We start from the raw sequence: 22878 nt of genomic DNA, 5'->3' as shown, positions 1-22878 counted from the left end.
CTTCACCCCGAATATTGTACTGGGGACTTGAGGAAAAGGAGCAGAGCTCACCTGCTTCTGGGCTCCTGGGTGCACTCTGTCTTGCTGTTTTTCTTTATTGAACATCACCCACGTACCCCAGTCCACCTCATTTCCAGGGCTTTCCGAAAGGTGGGCAGCATGCACTTCAGGTTCATCTCTGTCAGAGTCCAGTTGCATTTGTTGGTGGATTTCATGCACAGGAATGTGCCAGTCTCAAATTCATGTCGAGGAAGCCCAACCCCACTGAGGGGGAGCGGTCCTGCCTGGAAGCCTGTGGGATGGTGGCCGGTGTGTCTGGGGTGGACTTCGCCTTTGGGACAGGTCCCTGTGTGTGCCAGTGAGTGTGGCTGCCTCCGGCTGGGTGCCCCAGCTGCTGTCTAAACACCCTGCCTTTCCTTCTTCAGTCTCAGGGTGACTAACATCAGAAGTGTCTTGGCTTTTCCTTTCTGTCTTTGGTGCTAGGCATTGAACCCAGGGGCTCTCTACCACAGAGCCACATCTCAGCCCTTTTTATTGCTTTTATTTTGAGCCAGGGTCTCCCTAAATTGCCCAGACTGGCCACGAACCTGAGACTTGCCCACCTCAGCCGCCTGGGCTGCGGGAGCCCAGGCCTGCACCACCCCTGTAGTTTGATGGGTTCTGACAAAAGTGTGCAGACCAGCAGAGGGTGGGTGACCCCAGGTTCCCTCGGTCCTCGGGCTCTGAGCAGTGTCCTGACCAGCCTGGAGCCACCGAGAGGAGTGTCCCAGGGCTTTCCCTTGGGTCTGGCTTTGTGTTTCTCTTCCACGTTGAGGTGCGGGTGCAGAGGAGCCCCGCGGGCCTCGGTGCAGGCCCCACGATGCTGTGCCTGGCCGGCACTGGCCTCCTCTCTCGCCGGCCAGGCTACAGGCCAGGTGGGGTCTCCAGCTCTGCCTCTTCTCACTCTCTGTGTTGAGCTCTGTGTGTCCGGCTGCCATCCAGCCACACTGTGGGCAGGACCCCTAGTGGCCCTCGCACCCTGCAGCCTGGTCTCCGTGTCAGTAGCCCCCTGTCTCCAAGGCTGGTCGCTGTCTGTGTGTCAAGGAGGCACAGGATCCCGGCCGCCCAGCTCTGTGGCCTAGCTGTGGTGCTGCTGGCTCGTGGTCGCCTGTGGGGGCCTCCATCCTGGTTTTGGCTGAGGTGGAGGACGCTGCAGGGAGCCTGCTTGTCATCAGTGAACACGGAGGAGTGGGGTTGTTAGCCCCTGGCCAGGGTGTGCTCCTCCTGAGAAGCAGCCAGCAGCCTCCTGCCGTTGCTTGTCGCATGCCCACCAGCAGCGCGCAGCTCCACGGGCTCCATTGGCACCTTTGGATTTCGTCTCCTCGGGGGAAGAAGCGTGGGTCTCTTCAGGGTTTCCATTTCCTTGGTGGCTGAGTGTGTCAGTCAGTTTTCTGTCACTGTGACAAAGTACCTGAGATAAAGGACTTTTTTTTTTCTTTTTTGAGAGAGAGAGAGAGAGAGAGAATTCTTTTTTTAATATTTATTTTTTAGTTTTCGGCGGACACAACACCCCTGTCTGCATGTGGTGCTGAGGATCGAACCCGGGCTGCATGCGTGCCAGGCGAGCGCGCCACCGCTTGAGCCACATCCCCAGCCCCAGATAAAGGACTTCTAAGGGAGAAGGTTTGTTCTGGGTTGCGGTTCACTTGGCCCCTTGTTTTGGGCCTGTGGCGGCACAGTGCATCGGTTGTGGGTGTGAGTGGTATGGGGGCTGCTCCCTTCCTGGTGGCCAGGAAGCACAGAGAGACCAGGAACCAGGTCCCAACGTCCCCGAAGGTTCCGCCTCCCCCAGTGTCCAGCCGGGAGACTCTTCAGCTCTGCGCAGCAGGGCGCCGTGGGGCCCTTTCACAGCTTCTTGGCTGTTCACAGAGCTCCTTCCTGCTGTCTGCTGATCCTCCTCGGGCTGTGAGGTGCTGAGGGCTTGTCCTGGGCTTGGTGGCCCTCTGCCTGTCGTGGGAAGTGTCCACTCGTCTCCGTCCATTCATTTTCGCTGATCCTGCGGTTCTGCATGCAGAGCCGACATCAGGGGCCAACGCTTCCTGTGCCGTTGGCTCGCGTCTCATCCAGCGGTACTTTAAGAGCGGCAGTGGGGTGGACCCTTTTCTTTTTGGCTCCTTCTCCTTTGGTCCTAGGACCTCTGCCCAAGTCACCAGCTTCTCCTGAGTTTGCTTTTTCCTAGAAGTTTTACAGACTCAAGTGCAACGCGGGCTCCTGTGACTTGAGTCGCTTTCTGTATGTGGCATGAGCTTGGCTTGAGGTTGGCTTTTGATGCGATTGTGCAGTTGTCCTGATGCCACTCACCAGAAGCCTTGGCTCTTCCCTGTTGGAGTTCCTAGCTGAGGTGCTGAGTGCGTGCACGGCCACTTCTGTGTCTCCAGATTTCCCAACTGCAGTTCCAAACATGGATTCAAAATATCAAAATCAGGAAATCAAATCTGTACCGAACATGCACTGACTTCTTCTGGTCACTGTCCCCTGAACAGTACAGTGTCCCACCTGTTGACACAGCATTTCCGCTGTGTTAGGGATCACAAGTCATCAGACGGCCATGGGAGGGAAGCCCTGGCCCTGTGCAGACACGGTGCCACTCTGCCAGGGACTTGAGTGTCATGGGCTTTCTATCCTGGGGCTCCCAGACCAGTACCCTCTAAATACCCAGGAACAGATGCACATAGGAAAAGAGAGAAGTTCTTACATGATGTGAAAACACCCTGATATGATTATAAAAGTGAGGAAACAAATTTAATCTGGACCTTCAGAAATAAAGAACAACTTTAAAAAACTCACAAGGTGGAGGTGACTTCACGCACAGCGCATCTCTAGCGTTTTTCTGCAGTTGTGTTTCCTGAACCTGGTGCTCGGTGGTGGTGGGAAAGCCAGTGTTTGGCTGCTCCTGAGGCTCCGTGTGGCCGTCTGGGCTCCGTGTGGCTGGAGGCGGGTGTCTGCCGTGGGTTCCACTCCTCAGACCCAGCCAGGCCAGGGAGCCTGTGGATGGGCCCCGACTCGGATGGGGCATCCTCAGACCACAGTGGATTTGGAGAAGTCTGGAGGGGACTCCTGCAGCTGCCCTGCACCTCATGCGCCCTCCCTTAGGCTGCCCCTGATGTGGATCTCCTCCTGCCCAGGGCCTCCATGCAACTCTGCATGGTGTTTCCTGCTCCTAATCTACTTATTTGAACTGACCCAAATGAGCCAGTTTTATCTTTTCAAAGCTCTGACTGTGGTGGTGATCTCTTTCCAGCTAGGGGTCATTTATGTATTCATTGTGGGTGCTGAGGATGGAGCACAGGGTGGCCGTGCCACTGAGCCACACCTCCAGTCCTTTTCTCTTTCTTTATTTTGAGATGGTTAGGCCCTCACTAAGTTGCCCGGGCTGGTCTGGAACTCGGCTCCTCCTGCCTCAGCCTCCCAGTCCCTGGGCCACAGGTGTGTAGGGACCTCTGTGCTAGGCTTCAGCGGGTGTTTTAGTCAGGTTCCCCCCACACACCTGTGACTAAAGGACCCCACCAGAACAGCTGGAGAGGAGGGAAAGTTGACTTGAGGCCTCACGGTTTCCGAGGTCTCAGTCCATGATGCCGGCTCCGTTCCTCGGGGCTGGAGGTGGAAGAGTGGCAGAGGGAGCAGCCCACGTGGTGACCAGGAAGAGAGAGAGGCTCCACTCCCAGACACCGAGCCGTGCCGCCAGGCCCCCTCCTCCAGCCGCACCCTCCCCCTCAATCGCACTAGTGAATCCCTGTCGGGATTCCTTCACTGACTGAGTCAAGGCCCTCACAACCAGTTTCTCCTCTAACCTTCTGGTACTTGCTTGCACGGGAGCTTCGGGACGCTCACATCAAAACTGTGACAGCAGAAGACAGAGAGAGCTGTCACCTCCAGATGAGACGCTGTGCTGAGGTGGCAGTGTCACCCACAGGTGGCCTCCAACACTCGGGCACAGGTCTCAGCGTGTTTGCTGCTCTCCAGTGGGAGGTGACACGGACCCTGCCCAGCTGTGGACAGTTGATGTGGTCCCATCTGGCTGCTGTGCGGGTGACACTGCTGGGCCCATGGCTGTCTGGGAAGGAGCTGAGGGCAGCCTCTGCGGCCCCTGGGGCGGGTCTCCCCTCCGATACCCACACCATCTGCACTCTGTTGGAAGCCCCCGCCCCTCATCTGCAGCTGCAGCCCTCTGTGGCCAGCCTGGCTCAGCCCTGGGGTCTCTCCCCAACCCTCCCTTGTACCCCTGGGGAGGAAGACCCTCGTGAAGCAGGCACGCCCCAGAACGGACAGCAGTGGGGAGCGAATCCAGCAGAAGCAGGGACCCATGGCTGAGGAGGGTCAGGGCCTGGGCAGGCCTGCCCGGCACGGTGGGGCCCAGCAGGAAGGGCCCTAGGGTGAAGTGGGGGAGAGGCTCAGGAGCACCCCAGAGAGCCAGGGACATCAGAGGCCAGCGCTCCCCCGGGGTCCCAGACACTAGGAAGGGCGTGCGGCCCTGGCAGGGGCCTGAAAGGACAGCGCCCTTGCTGGGACCCCGGAGGCACCAGGCGCAGCTCCAGACTCTGGCCGCGGGGGGCCACCGAGGTGCTGTGCTTCTGGACCCTGTGGTGAGGTGGAAGATGTGCTCCTTACTGCTTTCCTCCCTCCCTCCCTTTTCTTTATTCATTCGAAAAACATTCACTGAGGCTGTTGCCACGATCCAGGCAGATCCAGGCACCTGGGAGTCACCGTGGCTGGAAAGGCACAGCGTGCACTGTGCCCGCCCTGGGAGTCACCGTGGCTGGAAAGGCACAGCGCGCACTGTGCCCGCCCTGGGAGTCACCGTGGCTGGAAAGGCACGGCGCGCACTGTGCCCGCCCTGGGAGTCACCGTGGCTGGAAAGGCACGGCGTGCACTGTGCCCGCCCTGGGAGTCACCGTGGCTGGAAAGGCACAGCGTGCACTGTGCCTGCTCTGGCAAGACAGAGGGGAGGCCCTCTGGGCCAGAGCCACGATCAGAGGTGCTGATCACGGGCTGGGCTCAGCAGGGCCTGTGTGAGCGCGTGTACAGGAGCGTGCACATGCGTGTGTGTATGTGACCCGTGTGCCCACATGCGGGCACACGTGTGGTGGCAGCACCCACGTTACCAGTACACGGTGCGTTTCTGAGTCAGCGGTTCTCAGGGCCCTGGGGTGGGCCACCTCTGCTGCCCTTGGCCCTCATCTGGGAGGCACCTGTGGTGCTGTGGGGACTCGTGTGCAGAGTGGCCTGGCAAGGTGGGCAGCAGGCGGAGCTGCTGGAAGATTTCACTGGACGTGGGACAGTGCCTAGTGCAGGCTCCAAGCCGTCATCCCGGGCCCATTCGTCGGCTGGTTCTTTGGTCATATATGTCTGCGCTGGGACGGGAGGGACCCAGGACGACAGGCATGCAGGTGGCGCTCTGCCACAAGCCGCAGCCCGGCCCCAGTTTGTTAGGTTTTAACATGGCCATTAGGGACACTTGCCCCGCTGCGGCCTCCCTCCCTCCCTCCCTGTCGGTACTGGGGACTGAACCTAGGTGCTCTATCACTGAGCCACACCCCAGCCCTTTTAATAATTCATTTTGAGACGGGTCTGGATGAGCTGCCAGAGCTGGCCTCGTGCTGGCCGTCCTCCTGCCCCGCCTAGTCCCTGGGATGCCGGAGTAGCCACTGTGGGTCGTCTGCATTCTTACCGGCTGCACAGGGCTTTTGGCCCACGCCCTCGCCGGCACTCCTCGTGTTCTGGGTTTTGGGGTCCACACCTCAGGGCATGACGCTGTACCTGGCTGTGGTGGGGCATTTGATGTCTTTGGATACGTGTCTGGTCAGACCTCGTGCCCTGGTGTTTGTCTTTTGAATCGCGAGTCCTTTGTGCAGTCTGGGTAGGATTTCTTATCAGAACATGGCTTGGAAATATTTTCTCCCCATTTGATGGGTTGGTTGTCTTCTCACTTTCTTGAGAGCAGACATGGGCCATAGGAGGTTTTGATTTTGATGAAATCTAGTGTATGTTTTTGCTGCTTGTGCCTCTGAAGGGCAGGGCAGGGGCCGTGCACACAGGTGTGGACCTCAGAACCCTCGCCAAGCCCAAGCTCACTGGATTTCTCCTGAGTGTTGTGGCTGCAGCTCCGATATCCAGGCTGGATGCTGGTGCTGATATCTCCTCTTCTTTGAGGTGGAGTCCTGTAGCTCCGGGCATTCTGCCTGGGTCTGAGTCCTCATCCAGGGTGGGGCTCTGAGCAGGGCTGCGGCCTGAGGCCTGGGCTGTGACGTCGGGGTGGCAGGATGGGGCGGGATGGAGCACTAGGCCACTGCGGAGCCCTGGCAGGTGTCCTGGTCATGGGGACTGGGTCCACATCTCACAGGCCATGGTCAGCAGCAGGTTGTGGCCCTCCCCTAGACTGGCCGCGTTGTCCACTAGGAGAGTCTTGAAGATTGCCGTGTCCTCTGACGTGTCCTCCTCCCACCCACAGGTGCAGACCTGACTGTCACTGAGGCCAGCAGCTCCGACAGCCGAGGGGAGAGGGCCGAGCTGTACACCCACGTGGATGAGGGCCTCCTGGGAGAGGCCAGCTGCCTGGGCCCACCCCTGACTCCTGAGAAGGACGAGGTGCTGCACCAGGCCAGTGCGGTGGCCGGTCTGCGGGCGGCACTCATGAGTCAGAGCAGCCTGCTGTCTCTGAAGGCCGACGTGCTGGGGGACGACGGCTCCCTGCTGTTCGAGTACCTGCCTAAGGGTGCCCACTCGCTGTCTCGTAAGTCCAGCCCCTGGCCTGTTGCTGTGCTTGCTTCCGCGTCCATCATCCCACCACGAGGGTCAGACCCAGAGAGCATGGAGGACAAGGGTGGGGCTGCCCATCACCCAGTGGCTGAGGGCCATGGCTGCTGCCGTCCCTCTAGGCATCTTGGGAGGCTGCACAAAGCCTGAACTGGCCTTGGGGTCCCCTGGGGCCCTTGTGTGGTCAGGCAGCAGGAGAGCCAGGGAGGTGTTTGCTGTTCACGCTGCAGGCCTGGAAGGCTCGGGTTTCTGTGGCGCCCCAGGCGCCCTCTGCTGGGCCCTGGGCCCAGTGGGGGAGGTGTGCAGCCGAGCTGCGGCTGCCGACGAGGACAGCAGGCCACCCGCGTGCTCGTTCTTGTTAGATGATGCCGTGGCAGTGAGTGTGGGAAGAAGCTGGGTGCTGTGTCCACCCTCAGCGCTGTGGTGGGAGGTGAGACCACGCGTGGCAGGAGGTACGGCCGCACCTTGCAGAGGCCTGTCCCTGGTGGGCGGGAGGTGTTACCTGAGCAGCTAACACAGCCTGCAGCACCAGCCCCAAGACTGGCAGCGCACGCGGCCCCAGGCAGTGCAGAGCCAGGAGGCTCTGCCAGGGGTGGAGTGGACAAGGGCCTGTCCCCTACGGGGTGGGGGCACACCCCAGGCGGCAGGTGCTGCGCCCAGGCGGCAGGTGCTGTGCGGGGCGGGCGGGCGTGTGTGGAGCCGCGTCCTCACCTCGTGCCGAGTCCCTGAATGAAATAAAGGAGGGTGCTGGTCGTTTGTTTTATTTTTACTGTTTTTAAAGACAGTATTTTTACAATTTTGTTTTCACGAGGACTGAAATATCCTGAGAGTTTGTGTTGGTGTAAGGGCTGTGTATCGCTATGGCTAATAAATGCTGCCTGGAAGGAACGCCCGTGTCCTCTTTATTCCCGTGCACCTGTCGGGGGCTGGAGGGTGGGGCGGGGCAGTGCGTGGGCACTGGGCTCTGGTCTTGGACACGCTGCTGAGAAATGGAGATGGAGCCATTTACATAGGTGCTGGGATCTGCCACAGAACGACGTCCACGAGCACCGAGCAGGCAGACGGAGTGCGCAGTGGACCGAGTGTGGACTGGTCAGTGAGGAGAACATGCAGTGAGTGGGCTGTGTGCAAAGCGTAGACCGCCAGCGGTCCTGTCTGGGTGGTCCTGGAGCGTTCTAGAGAAGCTGAGTTAGTGTCCTTGTTTCATAGGACTGACCAGACGGGCAGCAGGCGGGGGTGTCGGCCTGGTTTGAGGACTTCTGCATGCGAGCAGCCTGACTTAATGGCCTACCTGTTTACAGTCATTGTTCCCTGAAAAGGAGCCATTAGCTGCGCCAAGTGGCCGCTCTCGGGTCCTCGGCCAGCGCGTTGCCTCCGTGGGCCTGGAGAGGCGCAGGAACGTGGTAGCTTGGATCTCACGTGAACACCAGCCGCCGGGCATAGGAGGGTTGGCGTCGTCCCTTCCCATGGTGACACGAGAGCACAGGCGTCCTCTGGAGCACCGGGAGCTTCGGCCAGTGACACCCACAGAGCTGCATGTGACATGGTCCTGCCTGGAGTAGGCCGCCAGGCTCCTGGGGGCTCATGGCTGTGGCACTGGAACTGGGCTGTGGGCAGGAGCATCTGGAGGGCAGAGGCAGAACCTCCGTTTTGGCTTAGAGAACGCTTCCTTCAGCTGTTTAAACAAGGCGTCCGGGGCCCGAGCTCGAGTCTGGATGGTGCTGGGCCCTTGCCCTGTGGGGCGTCCTGCCCTGTGGAGGAGCCGCGGCATCTGCCTGGAAGCCCCTGTCAGATCAGCCTTGGAGGCCCGAGGTCCCGTGCTGCGACTTTCTGTGACGAAACCCTCTGTTGAAATTGGTCTGCTCCTGGGAGGCTGACCCCAGGCTCAGAGGAGTCACCCACGAGACCCCTGTTGCTGGGCTTGCCCAGCTGAGGAAAATACCCACGCTCGCCCTGCGCGAAGACCCTGGCACTGTCCCTGGCCAGCCGTGCACTCTGGGGACCTGCATGGTGCTCCTGGAACTCTGGTCTCTGGTGATCCTGCGTCCCCAGCCAAGCGGCTGACCCTGCCCCTCCATCCCAGGTGAGCCTCCAGGCCGTGCCACGTGGCCAGGAGCAGGCCAGGGGGGGCGCCATTGAGGCCCAAGCCTGGTGCCTCAGGAGCTGGGACATGGCCTTCCTCCTCCCTCGGCCCCTTTCAGCTCGTCCTTGGAGGTGAACCCAGCGTTAGCTATCACCATGACCGCTCCACTCCCGGGGGACACAGGAAGCAGAACTGTTGGATTTAAAGTGTTTCTTGAGTCACTTGGGCGCCTGGGTGGGAGGACCTGTCAGGGGTCCCATGGTCAGGACCAGCCAGGCAACCCTGCGAGACCTGTCTCTGTGACCCTGTTCTGAGGATTTCTTCCCCCAAAAAACATTTGATTCACATGCAGGAGGTTGAGAACTCGGATTCCCACGGCCGAGAGCGAGGCCACCTCCGGGGGCCTCCCTGCCTGGGGTCACCGTTCCTGACCATCTGCCTTGGCCCCAGAGGTCTGGTGGGAGGACGTGCTCCTTCGTGTTCCTAGCCACAGGGGAAGGCCTGGAGCCACCGCCTGGATCTGCAGGTCCCCTGCTGCTCTTCGTCCTGCTCCGCAGGTCATCCCCGCAGGGTGGCTTTGGGTGCTGGTGCTCTGGTAGCGGCTCTTCTCCCACGCGTCTGTTTGTTAGGAATTAATGACAGCCTTCCTTTCCAGGTGGCCGGTGACAGGTTGTCTTTGTAGCTGCTGGACGGGGACCAGGTGAGTGAGAGGGGGTATCAGCTGCAGAAGTGTTGCCCACCTTTCTCACACCACCGGTCAGTAGCTCGTGGGCCTCTGGCTCTAGGTCGGCATCTCTGTTGACCTGGACGTGGGTCTGAGCAGAGCTGTCTAGACCTGGCTCCCGGGGTCCTCTCCCGGGTCCTGAGGAGCCTCCTCCAGTACCCAGCATTCCTCCCACAGGCTGGGTAGCCTTGCCCCACCTGGAGGGCCGCACTGGGGCGCCAGCACTGTGGTCTGGGGCACTGGGAATGCCTCTGGAGTCTGCTCAGGGTCCCTGCGGGACAGATGCTCAGCTGTGCACCATGGCTCCCAGGCAGGACGGGCCTCCAGTGCCCTGAGCCCTGAGTGGGGCTGGGTGCCTGGTGTGCGGGTCCCTGTGGCCACTCACGTGCAGCTTTGATATGTGGGACAGTGAAGCCCAGTCAGGGAGGGGCAGCCTGGCAGGGGCAGGCACACCTCCAGCCTCCAGGCCACCTGACCATGTGGCTTGTGGAGTTGGGGGACAGAGGAGGGGCACAGGGGCACGTGGAGGTGGAGTCCAACAGGTCTGCCTGACTCCCCAGAGGGACCTGAGGGCCCGGCCCAGCCGGGTGTTGTGCAGGCCTCTGCCCATGCACCCCTCAGTGCTGCGCTCCCCTCAGTGCTGATGGGCATCACCAGAAAGCGCCATCCTCTTTTCCTCTTCAGAAAGCGCCATCTGCCTTCACGCATGCGGTCGACATCACCTCCTTATTCAGAGCTGGGGCTCCCCTTTGCCCAACAGCGGGTGGCTCAGGAGGGTCCTGGAGTAGCCAGAGTGCTGTCAGGCGGGGTGGGCAGGTGTCCCGGGAAAGGCGCTTCCCCTCAGCCCGGTGGACAGCCTTCCCTGGGGCCGGTGCAGACCGCCTTCAGGCCGCCGCAGCTCCCTGCTGATCCATCTCTGTGCCATGATGGCAGCTCTGAGGACAGAGGCTGGGCCCGCCAGGGCAGGTCCCTCTCAGGCTCCGGTGGCCATCTGCACTGAGCGTGTCCTTACTTTGTGGGCCACCATGAGTCTGTTCACTGTCACACTGAGATTTTTGTGTCCCGCCTGGGCACCTTGGCTGGGGGCATGGGTGGTCCCCACCTGAGGTGGGGTGTCTGGTTGGGGTGGAGGGGAATGGTGTCGGAGGTTACCAGCTGACCATAGGGAGGTACCTCTTGGGACCCACACGCAGGCCCAGAGGTTTTGGTTGGTGTTTGAAGACAACTTAAAATTTAGATGGTTTCCAGAGAGCCTGAAAAAACAGGCTTTGTGATGAGTGGTAAAAATGATAAGGGATGTAGGAAGCTGTGTGTGTGTGTGTGTGTGTGTGCGCGCGCGCGCACGCGCTCTGCGAACCCCAGGGTGTTTTATATTGAGCTGTATCCTCAGCCCTCTTAAAAACTTTACTTTGAGACAGGGTCTCCCTATGTTGCTGAGGCTGGCCTCAAATTTACAATCCTCCTGCCTCAGCCTTCCAAGTAGCTGGGATCACAGGGGTGTGCCCCACACTGGGCAACATTATTCCTTCTTGAAAACAGAACTTCAGTAATAAAAGGTTGGTTTTCTCTTTAGGTCTGCTAACTGTCAAGTGTCTGCTCCATATCTGCAAATTCATTTTCCTGGTATTGCTGTCTCCTTCGCACAGGGGAAGAGTGTCCCCCACTCCAGAGCCTATGGGTACACCAGGAGGGCGTGTGGGTCGTAAAGATCAAGACTCCACTCACCTGGGGTGTGGACTTACTAATTTAGATTTTGGGTTTTTTTGTTTTTTGTTTTGTTTTATATATTTTTAGTTGTTGATGGACCTTTATTTCATTCATTTATTTTGTATGCCATGCTGAAAATCAAACCCAGTGCCTCACACATGCTAGGCAATCGCTCTGCCCCTGAGCCACAACCCCAGTCCATAGACTGCACTTTACATTGTCAGCTTGCCGATTTGTCAGCTGCTATTAAAAAAAACACTTGTTTTAAAGAAAGTGTTTTTTTTTTAATATAATTTTTTAGGTGAACACAATATCTTTATTTTGTTTCAATGTGGTGCTGAGAATCAAACCCAGTGCCTCATGCATGCTAGGCAAGCGTGCTACCACTTGAGCCACATCCCCAGCCCCATAAAGAAAGTGTTTTTGAAGAGAAGTGGGGCTCACAGGTTCGGCCTGCCTGGCTGGTCCCGGGCTGACCTCCGTGGCGGATGATGGGAAAGTGCCCACCTAGAACTCATCACTGGAAGCCTGACCCACACAAAGCCAGACACACAGGCACTGGAGTCCTGGGGAGCAAGCCCACGTGGGGGCCGGGACTGGGGGGGGGTGGGAGGGCGCCCACCTGGGTCTGTGTGGGTGCTGGAGCTGACCCACAGGCTGAGCCCTCGGGACTCAGGTGGAGGTGGTGCCTCAGGCTGCCCACCACTGGGGCACTCAAGGGACAGAACCCACGTGCAAGAGACCCCCACATGCGCACACAGACCCTCTGCCTCCGAGCACACTCAGAGCCACATTCCAGGAAGTCCAGCCGGAATGTTCTAGAAGGTGCATCAGGCAGCATTTCCCCAGAAGCACAGAGCAGGAGGAAGCCAGGGTCACGTGGGCTGGGTGGAGGGACAAGGGAACATGGGGTGAGACCCTCTCTCTGGGAGTAAAACTCAGACTGCATGGAACCATTGAGCCCTCACGGGACCTCAGCCATTGCCAGGGTCCACAGCAAACATCTGCCTTCACTGTGTTTGGAGAAGGACTTCTTCCCTGTGCCTCGAGTGCCCATTATCCAACTGAAGGGTCCAGTGTGTGCCAGGTCACCCACTGACCAAGCCTCGATGGGAGCCAAGAAGGTTCTTGGTTGTCAGACAAGGCCGATGGATCTGCAGCTGACCTGCTCAAGAAATCAGCCAGAAATAGCAAAAGATGGAGAATTCCAAGAGAATGGGGATCTGTAAAAAAGAATCGAGTGGAATTTTGGATTTGGAAATCCAGTGTCTGAGCTGGGCAGAGCCCAGTGGCACACACCTGTAATCCCAACGGCTTGGGAGGCTGAGGCAGGAAGATCTTCAGTTCAAAGGCAGCCTCAGCAACAGTGAGGTACTAAGCAACTCAGTGAGACCCCGTCTCTAAATAAAATCCAAAAAAAGAAAAAAAAATAGGGTTGGGGATGTGACTCAGTGGTCACGTGCTCCTGAGTTCAATCCCTGGTACCCACCCCCCCACAAAAAAAAATGGAAAGAGAAAATACAGTGTCTGGAATTTAAGTTCACAGATAGTCTGAGAGCAGGCAATGCAGAAGGTGGGTCAGTGGCTGGAGGCAGATGTGTGGGAAACAGGGGCTCAGAGGAAGAAAGAAAGGGCATGAAGCTGCGGGCGCGGCGCGGAGCTGGCGAGGTGGAGAGAGCCACTGGGATGCTCCAGGACCGAGGAAGACGGCGTGGGCTCAGGAGCTGTGAGCACCGAGGCCAACCAGCCAGCCACAGAAGCAGCCACAGGTACACGCTGACTCGAGGACAAGGATGCTGACAGCAGCCAGAGGAGACTTTTCCCTCCAAGAGCCGCAGTGCTGGGGCTGCAGCCCTGAGGACAGGCGGCCCACCCGGAGTGGGGACGGCAGGAAGTCTGCTCACCGTTGGGGGCATGTGCAGGGCCTTGTCAGGCACCTAGGGGGAGCCAGAGAGCTCACCTCCTAGGACAGGTCTCCGGGGGCAGCACCCTCAGCCCAGGGTCACGACAGCCCAGGGTGACGAGATTGGGTTGCTGACTGGTGGTTCAGTCCTCGCACAGTCCAGCTGGTTGTGGCCAAGACACAGTGCAACTGGGGGCAGTGACAAGAAACAGAGCCACTCCTGACCATGGGAAAGGGGCGGGAGAGGAGGCTCAATGATGCCCAGCACCTCCATAGCTGGCCCTCAAAGGAGGCCCGAATACCCAGGAAAGAACTGGGTGCCTTCCTGGGCAGGAGCTCTGACCAGAGTGTGTTGGGCATGAATGGACACATCACGGCAAGTCCCTCCTGGGGGCATACTGCACTGCTCCCATCAAAGTGGAAAAACAGTCCTTGGGGGCTGCAGTTGTGGCTCATGCCTGAGGCACTGAGTTCAATTCCCAGCACCACATAAAAATTAAATAAAGGTGTGTGTCCACCTACAACTAAAAAATAAATATTAAAAAAAAGAAAGGTAAAACAATCCTTGGCCTTTTTGGGGGGAGGTGCATAGGGGCCTTGAGTGTGGCTGAGGTGGTTCTGAACTCCTGGACTCACGTGATCCTCCTACCCCAGCCTCCAGAGTGGCTGGGATAGAAGAAAGTTGTGCACTACCATACCCAACTTTCTTTTTGGTTTTAGCCTTTAAAAAAATATTTACCGCTTATGGATGACAGACTATATAGATAAGAACACAGGAAAATATAAAGCAAAAAGATAAGCCGTGCAGACACCAACCAGAGAAAGCCATGCAGCAATATTAATGCCAAAATACACTTTAAGGTGTCACAGCCTGGTCTGGTGGCCATGCCCGAAATCCCAGCGACTCGGCAGGCTGAGGCAGGAGAATTGTAAGTTCAAAGCCAGCCTCAGCACTTAGGGAGGCCCTGAGCAACTTACCCAGAATAAAAAATATATAAACACACAAATGACTGCGGGGGGTGGGGGTGGCTCAGTAGTAGAGTATCCTTGGCTTCATTTGCAGTACAAAAAAAAAAAAAAGGTAGCAATTAAATAGTGAGCTTGACATTCCTATATGTGTCCAAAAATAAGTTCAGTCTCTAAGTACATGGAACAAAAGTCGGCAAGAAGCTAGAGGGAGCTGTGCACAAGTGCATGGTCATGATCGGGGGATTCTGACACCTGGTCCGGCTAGCCAGACTGCCCTGGGATTCAGCTTGCTGACACGTTGTGGAGAATCTTGTATCTGAATGACCAAGGAGCGGCTTTAACACAGGTGCAGGAAAGGGTTACCAAGGACAAGGCAGACCAGCCATGTCCCAGGACTGAGAACGCAGGTGGCTGGAGCTGGGGTCAGCCAGAGGAAGATGCTAGAACTTCCCAAAGGTTCTGCTTGAGGCCACAACTGGACTGAGATCCTGTGTCACTGGACGCCACGGAGGTGGTGACATTTTGAGTTGAATGATAGTGGAAGTAAGAGCACCTCAGAACTTCAGAGCACCCTGAGACAGTGCTCAGAGCTCTGCTGCCCTGAGGAGAAAAGGAGAAGGCTCTGGATTCATATGTCAGGAATCGAGGAAGAGCTGAATACAGTGGAGTGCACCTGTGATCCCACTGGCTTGGGAGGCTGGGGCAGGAGGATCATGAGTTCAAAGCCAGCCTCAGCAACTTAGCGAGGCCCTAAGCAACTCAGTGAGACCCTGTCTCTAAGTAAAATACAAAATAGGGCTGGGGGTGTGGCTCAGTGGCCAAGTGCCCCTGAGTTCAATCCCCTGTACACCCCCCCCCAAAAGAAAAGGAATCCAAGAAGAGAAGAGTGTGGGGTCAGCACTCCACCCCCTCCACCCTGGTACCAGACACCGAGGAGACAAGTTGCTTGATTCAGGGTCTCAGGGGCTTCAGCCCAGGGTCACTGGCTCCATTGTTTCTGGGCCCGAGTGAGGCAGGTCAAGGTGGCAGCACGTGGAGGAGCAGCGCTGTCACCTCATGGTGGCCAGGAGGCAGGGAGAAGGGAAGGAAGGGGCTAGGGACAAGACGCAGTGCCCAAAGGCTCATCCCCAAGGACGGGGTCTCCACCACTCCCCAGAGTGCGTTCAGCTCAGCCCACCTGAGGACTCATCCACGACGGGTGCCGTGGGAGCCTCAAGGTCCAGGCACCCCCAAGATCCCCTGCTCTGAGCACTGCCGCACTGGGGACCAAGCCTTCAGCACTGCAGGGAGGCCACGGCAGACACCAGTGAGACCGAGCAGCCCTCGGCATGACCAGCTGGGCGCACTGCACCTGCCCGTGGTCCCATGGCAGGTTTGAGGCCCTGCCTCAGTGAGGTCAAGGTGGGGTGGGCTCAGTGGTGGAGACCTTGCCTACCTCCTGTAAGGCCCTGGGTTCAGTTCCCAGCACCAACAGGACAGCAGCCATGCCTCGGGGCAGGTAGGTGCTCCGAACCTTCAAGGAGCTTTTGCAAATCAGCCTATGGGACTCAGGGAGGAAAAGGGAAGGGAACCCTGTGATCCTAAGCCCATGGCATTCACAGTAAGAATTCCCAGCCTAGTGGGGTAGAGAAGTGATCCCCGGGGTCTAGGGAAGTCAGTCGCCCTCAGGGTCCTCCCAACAACTGGCCCGGGCCACCTGGCTGCAGGGCGTGGTCTTCAGTGGCATGAAGCGCTGGGCTGCAGCAGAGACCACACAGCTGAACTCAGATTTTGTTTTGGGGGGATCTCAGTGGTGGCGGTGACATGTGATTCTGGGCAGTGGCATCTCCGAGTCACCGTGTTCAGTAAGGGCAGACCATCAACTCCCTGCAGCGTGGGGTGGTGGCTGGCTCCAGGGGTCGGGAGGTGGGGCCCACCTTTCAGCTCACAGTGGGCTTCTGGGGATGGGGCCCTGTGGTCACCTGAGGAGCTCCCACACTGTGTCTGTGACCTCCACCCAGGTGAAGAACACTCCTTGTGGTTGGCCAAGGTCCTGGGCAGGGAGGTGTGTGCAGAGTGGGCTCCTGGGGACAGGCCCTCTGGGGTCTCCTGGCAGGCCCAGTGGCCTTGGGAGCTGGTGGTGCCCACCCCCCACCCCAGTGCAGACCTGCTGGGGGTGGGGGCAGGCAGGAGTCGGTTTGGGTTTTGATTTGGTCTTTTGCAGGACTGGAGATGGAGGTGCTTTACCACTGAGCCACATGAGACCCTGTTTCAGTCAGCTTTTTCACTGCCATGACCAGAAGAGCTGAGGAGAACAATCAGAGGAAGAAACACTTATTTTGGCTCATGGTTTCAGAGGTTCGGTGCACAGGAGGCCAGCTCCATCCCTCTGGGCCCGAGATGAGGCGGAATATTGCTAAGGAGGGCATGGAAGAGGAACGCAGCTCAGGAGGTGGCAAACAGGCAGCGAGCTCTGCTCCCCGGGGACAACCCAGAGACCCGCAGGCAGGCCCCAGGGACCAGCCCCCCAGCCACACCCGCCTGCCCTGAATCTCCACCCAGTTCACCCTCACCTGAGTGCCTGGCGAGGTCCAGGCCTCTTGGTCTTCTCCTTCTTGCTTTGTCTCACTGAGCTGCTTGGGGACATCCAGCGTCTGAATCAGGACAGTTGCCCAGGCGTCCTCAGATCCCTGTGCACAGTCGTGAGCCCCTATCAGCAGCACAAATGGGCGAACGCAGGCAGCACAGAGTGTTGGGATGCGGGGGCCTCTGAGGCCGCTGTGCAGTGTACTGCTGAGTGTGTGTGCGTGTGGGTGCACAGATAGGTGAGGCCTCACTGAGCTGGGTCCTAGGGTGCATGCACTTGCCCTCGGTTAAAACCTTGAAACAACTTGGATACATTGTAATTCCGCCTCATTCTAACATAAAACTGTGGTCGCCTTGTAAGTCTTTGAAGTCAACTATGGTCCTTATTTGGACCTGATTCTGAAATATTGTAGAAGTGCCCTCTTTGGAAAATGATGACTAGATGAAGAATTAACTATCTGGAATGGAACCCCTGGTGTTCGGTTTGGTTTAATGGTCTTGCATGTTTTCGTTTATGCCAAGTACTCTTTTTTGGGGGGTTGGGGGTTGAACCCAGGGGTGCTCCAGCACTGAGCTGCACCCCAGCTCTGTTTATTTTTATTTGAGACAGGATCTCACTGAATTTCTGAGGCTGGCCTGGAACTTGGATCCTCCAGTGTCAGCCTCCGGAGCAGCTGGGAGCAAGATGTGGCTGCCATGGCAGCTTATGGCAGTGACTCTTTTACTATGTGGCTTTTTAATGTTTATGACCACGAAGCCGCACGTCTTGGTGCATTTGTGCTGCCACAACAGAAATCACAGGCTGGATTGTTTATAAAGAAAAGAATTTGGGGCTGGGGATAGAGCTCAGTTGGTAGAGTGCCTGCCTCTACCATTCTGGAGACGGAAGTCCACGGGGGAAGGACTGAGTCTGAAGACGGCTGCATTCTTTTTATTTATTTACTTATTTTTTGAGACAGCCTCACCTGTGGCCCAGGCTGGTGTAGAACTTGTGGACTTGAGGGGTCCTGCGTGCTGGGACTGCAGGTGCAGCTGTGGCCAGGCCTATTTGCCTTGTCAGCCCAAGGTGGAAGGCCAGCGGGGAAGCCCTGCGTTTGCGACCAGCCTGCTCTCACGGCAGCAGACACTCCCAAGACAGCTTGTGTTTGTCCTTTGGCTTTGCAGTGCTGGGATGGAACACAGGGCCAGCACCTGCTAGCCAGGTGTGCCACGTGAGGGAGAGGCCCAGACCTCTCACGGCCCTGTGCCCGGCGCCGTGTTGTTGCTGGGACTATGATTCCAACACTGCACTTTGGGACACATTCCAGCCTTAGCACTATATGATTTGGGAATTTTCTAAGAGATGTAAGCTGTAAGTCACAAAGAAATTACAGGGGATACTAGTTGTTTCCAACTAGGAATTAATTTATCAGACACAGTGGCACTCTCCTGTGACCCTAGCTGCTCCAAGAAGCTGAGGCCGAAGGATGGCAAGTTCTAGGCCCCTGGGCGACTCACCAAGACCTTGCCTCAGATAAAGAATAAGAAGGGCTGGAGGTGTGGCTCAGTGGAGGAGTGTTTCTGAGGCTCTGGGTTCAATTCCAGGACTGAGAAGAAGGGAAAAAAATCATCACTGGCTGGGGCGTGGCTCAGTGGTACAGCAGCTCCTAGCTGGCGAGACACTGGCAGTGACATGCTGCTGACTGCACACAGCAGGTACATGGTGGCCCCAGTGCCCACTCCTAGTCTCCTGGACCTGTGACTGTGACCCTATTTGGAAAATGGGTCTTTGCAGGTGTGGTTAAATTAAGTATCTCAAATGAGGTCGTCCTGGGTTAGAGTGGCTCTAAATTCAGTGACACATGTCTTTATAAGAGGTAGAAGAGGAGACCTAGGCTCAGAGGAGGAGCCACCTGAAGATGGAGCCATGTGGCCATCAGCCAAGGGGTACTGGGGCCCAGGAGCCGGAGGGGGCACAAGAAGCCCCCTAGAGTTCACACCGTAGTGTCCCAGGTCTGACCTCCAAAACTATGAGACTGAATTTACTTACTGTTTTGGGCCACCCAGAGGCTCTTTGTTACAGCTGTGACCCTAAGATAACCTGTCAAGAAAAGACCAGAAGGCGTTGTGGCGTTAGCTTCAGAAGCCACAGGTACGGAGTGGCATTGTGTGCCAGGCCTCTGCTCTGGGCAAGCCCTGCTTAGGAGGGGGGAGCCACAGCCAGGAAGTTCCAGGCAGTTTTGATGAGAGAAGAAATAGTGCTTCTATACGGAGAAAGTGTTGATTTAGCACGCAGGTCTGAATTACTAAGTAGAAGGCTAAATAGATGGTAATTCAAAATTCTAATTTTCATGATTGTAAAACCAGAATAGGAACCATGGCTGTGTTCCCCCCAAAAGTTGTTTTAAGTAAAACAATGTAGAAATTCTTGTCCTGTTCCCCTCCCACCTAGAGGGTGTGCGTCACCCACCAGGTACGGCAGTGGGGACACAGGGTTCTGAGGAAGAGCAGTCCTTCCTGGTGGAGGTGTGGCTGGAAAAGGGGAATATTTTTGTGCCTAGTAGATCTACACATGTACCTGCTGTGTAGATGTACAGTCATCTACAGGAACCGCAGTCACCACTGTTCTCGTGGGTGAAAGAGGGAAACACCTTGAATGCCCAGCAGCCGGGTCTCTGGCGGGTCTGGTATGTGCAGACCCTTGGCAGATGCAAGTCCGAGGCTGTGCGTTGAGGTCACAGTGTGTCGAGTGGGTGCTTTGTGGGCGGAATGCCTTCTGGTCCGGTCCTGACTATATATGGGTACAACCGGAAGATGGTGCACTGTTGGCTGTGGTCATCTCAGTGCCTGTCTTGCCTCAGAGGCCATGCTGAGCGTGGTCCCCCTCCTGTCCCCAGCCACCATTGCCACACCCACCAACACTGAAAGCTCCTGATGTAGGGACACGGTGTACATCTAATAGAGAGGCTCAGAAGCAGAAGTCTTGTGGACTCCTACTCTCCAGGGGACCTGATGTGGCTTTAGGGGCACAGACAGGGACCGTGGCTCTGGGGAGTGGCTCAGCTATGAGCTATGGTGTCCACACAGCCCACCTTGGAGGTGCCAGGTGTCAGCTCAGGGCTTTCTAGGCCTAGCAGGGATGAACTCTCCCCTCAGTTCTTGGAGAATCATGTGTCCCTGGGACAGGGGTTACTGTCTGTGGGGCACAGGACTCTGGCTCACGGTGGATCTTGCAAGGATCTTCCTGATTGGACCTGTGTGAGTCCAGGGCCAGTGTTCTTGGGGCTGCTCTGAGCTGGCCAGTTTCTAAATCCCATGCTGAGGCTGGGGTCTGAGCAGCAGAACCACACTGGAGCCTCTGAGGGTCCCTCAGCAGAGTCAGGGCCCAGGTTCCCTGGGACAGTGCAGTGTCCTGGATAGATTAGACCCCTGGTGTTTTCCAGCAGAGGGGTGTCTCCTTTTCCCTCTGTGTTTTTTGGCCCATGCCACACTATGGTGCTGGCTTCTTATCTGCCTCCTGGGAGGTCCTGATGTCCAGCAGCACCTGAGGGCATGGGGGAACATCTGAGGACATGAGGAATGTATGAACAGAGACAAGATGGCATGTGCTGGGTTGGTGGTCCACAGGGCTTGCTGCTGCCCATGCCTGGGCCCTTGGTCAGCCCTCATCAGGGAAAGATGGCTTGAGTGGGCCTCCATTTTGGAGAATGCTCCTGAGAGGTGGGCACCAGCCTCCCTGGGCTTGGGTTGTGGGCCCCTTTTGGGTGGACGGCACGTGGAGAGGAGGCAGCCGGGTGACCCTTGCACTGACGCCTCTGCTCTCTTCCAGTGAATGAGTTCACCGTGATCAGGAAGAAGTTCAAGTGCCCCTACTGCAGCTTCTCGGCCATGCACCAGTGCATCCTCAAGAGGCACATGCGTTCCCACACCGGGGAGCGGCCCTACCCCTGTGAGATCTGCGGGAAGAAGTTCACGCGCCGTGAGCACATGAAGCGGCACACGCTGGTGAGTGCAGGGCCTGGAGCCGCGGCCTATGCTGAGCTGAGATGTCCTGAAAGGCGGGCAGTGGGGGTGGCTATGGGATGCCTGGACACTCTGCAGTGGGGAAGCCAAGCAGGCCACCATGGACAGCATTCGCCAAGGGGTCATTGCTGCCGGCTCCGGGCTGCCTCACTCGCCCTGTAGGGTGGGGCCAGGCTCTGCACCCAGCTGGTGGCTGTCAGGGAGCAGATGCTGGAGAGTGGACCAGCTCAGCTAAGAGCGACAGAGAGGAGGCTGTCTGGAGGTAGAGAGGAGATCAGCCTAGCGAGACGGACCCCCAAGGCCCTGAGCCCTGACAGGGGACAGCCCCAGGTGTGATGCCGTGGGATGCTGCACTGGGATGGGGATGGTTTGCAGGCTGAGTCACCTGGAGCTCACCAGCTTCATGGGCAGCCCTGCCAGGCGGCAAGGGCCGAGGCTGGTTCAGGCTCTCTGTTGGCCTCTGCTGCTCGAGCCTGGTGGGGTACTCTTATTTGAGGTGAGGACAGCTGGGAGCTCCCCTGAGGTTAGGGTCCCTGAATGGCTACAGAGCCCACAGAGGGATATTCTCTCGGGTCCCCCATGTGTCCCTCTGTAAGGTGGGGATGCCTGGATCAGGAAGAGCCCTTGACCATGAAGGGAGGCCAGAGGCAGACCCATGTCCACGAGAAGCCATGAGGTCTTAGCAAGCTGAGTTTAGAATTTTTTCTCTAAGTGAACGATTGCTTCTGCTTCATCTAATTAATAAGCCACAGAGATCACTTTGCAGACTGACATGAAATCTAAAAGGCACATATGTACCTATTTCACACTAGCAAATGCTGATGAGTCTCAATGAGGGTCATTGCATTTGTCTAGAGAACCCACAGGAGGGCCTTGAAAAATGTACTTAAGACATATGGGGCCAGCTGCAGTGGCCATGCCTGTAACCCCAACTGTTCATGAGGCTGAGGCAGGAGGACCTCTAGTTGTAGGCCAGCCTGGGCAATTTAGCAAGACTCTGTCTCAAAATAAAAAATAAGAAGGCTGAGGATGTAGCCCAGTGGTAGAGCACTTATCTAGCATGCATGAGGCCCTGAATTCAATCCCTAGTGTTAAAAAAGTAGAATACAAAACAAAGACAAAAACACTGAAGGTGGCCCACCTCTTCCTGAGGAGAGGGTTATTTTCTCTGGGTGCCCACCCTGAGAAACAGGGCCCTGCGTTAGGAGATGGTCTGCGGCCTCCTGGCACCTCTGGAGGGCAGACCCAGCAGCAAGGAGTGGGACCCCTCTGTACCTGCGAGGGCTTCAGGTCTGGATGGGGTGGGCCGGCCCTGCTCCACAGCAGCACCACCAAGGGGCCCAGCAACAGTTACCATGGTGCCCAGCACCCTCCCCGGGCAGGAGTGTGAGCATCCACGAGTGCCTGGCCATCTGCCTTGGGGACCCCCCACACCCCGGGCCTGTTCCTGCCCTGTCATCCCCATTTGCACAGTTCCTATGGTGACTTGGTCTGGCCGTTTTGTTCCCCTGTGTCGGGGGCAGAGGGAGGCCCTGAATCTAATACAGAGCAAACAAACCTACAGAATGCTGGACCCAACCCAGAGGTCTGGACCCTGCCGGTTGGGCTTTTGAGGAGGCCAGGGGGCTAGCACCCAGCTCCAAGGTGTTCCTGAAGGTCTCAGGTCCCATGTGATGACCTGCCCATGCCACACTCTGGACGTGCAGGTTGTCACGGCAGCTGTCACTGGAGCCTTCCCCACTTGGGGTTTGGTGGAAGTAACCACCCTGCCTTCAAGAGCAGTGCTCTGTGGGACCAAAGGCCTGCGAAGCTGAGGCCAGTGAGGGGCAGCTCACGAGGCATAGCTGCAGGACCACAGTGATCGCTTGTCAGATCATTGCAAGTAGAAGAAATATGAGCTTAGCCAGGCCCGGTGGCACTCGCCTGTAATCTCAGTGGCTCTGGAGGCTGAGGCAGGAGGATCAAGAGTTTAAAGCCAGCCTCGGCAAAAGCGAGGAGTTAAGCAACTCAGTGAGACCCTGTCTCTAAATAAAATACAAAATAGGGCTGGGGGTGTGGCTCAGTGGTGGAGTGCCCCTGAGTTCAATTCCTGTTAGCACCCCCCTCCAAAAAAAAAGAAAAGAAAATGTTAGC

The 22878-nt window shown here is 57.4% G+C and overlaps 1 protein-coding gene across 6 annotated transcripts in view; it reads left to right on the top strand.

Annotated features, from left to right (window-relative positions):
• Positions 1-22878, top strand: part of Zbtb46 (zinc finger and BTB domain containing 46) — a 74104-nt gene that overhangs the window by 27266 nt on the left and 23960 nt on the right. For 4 of the 6 annotated variants that reach the window (XM_077799924.1, XM_026413489.2, XM_026413488.2 and 1 more), the window contains exons 3-4: positions 6488-6769; positions 20552-20727. In XM_077799924.1, the coding sequence (XP_077656050.1) occupies positions 6488-6769; positions 20552-20727 (458 nt within the window). Of the gene's footprint in view, positions 1-6487; positions 6770-7154; positions 7633-8001; positions 8063-20551; positions 20728-22878 lie in introns of those variants that run through there. The other 2 variants (XM_026413491.2, XM_026413490.2) reach the window with 2 other exon arrangements.

The sequence above is a fragment of the Urocitellus parryii genome, chromosome 6 (genome assembly GCF_045843805.1).
Source record: "Urocitellus parryii isolate mUroPar1 chromosome 6, mUroPar1.hap1, whole genome shotgun sequence".
In the NCBI taxonomy this organism is placed as follows: Eukaryota; Metazoa; Chordata; class Mammalia; order Rodentia; family Sciuridae; genus Urocitellus; species Urocitellus parryii.
Note: the sequence above shows the minus strand (reverse complement) of the source record. Positions and strands in the feature narration are given on the sequence as shown.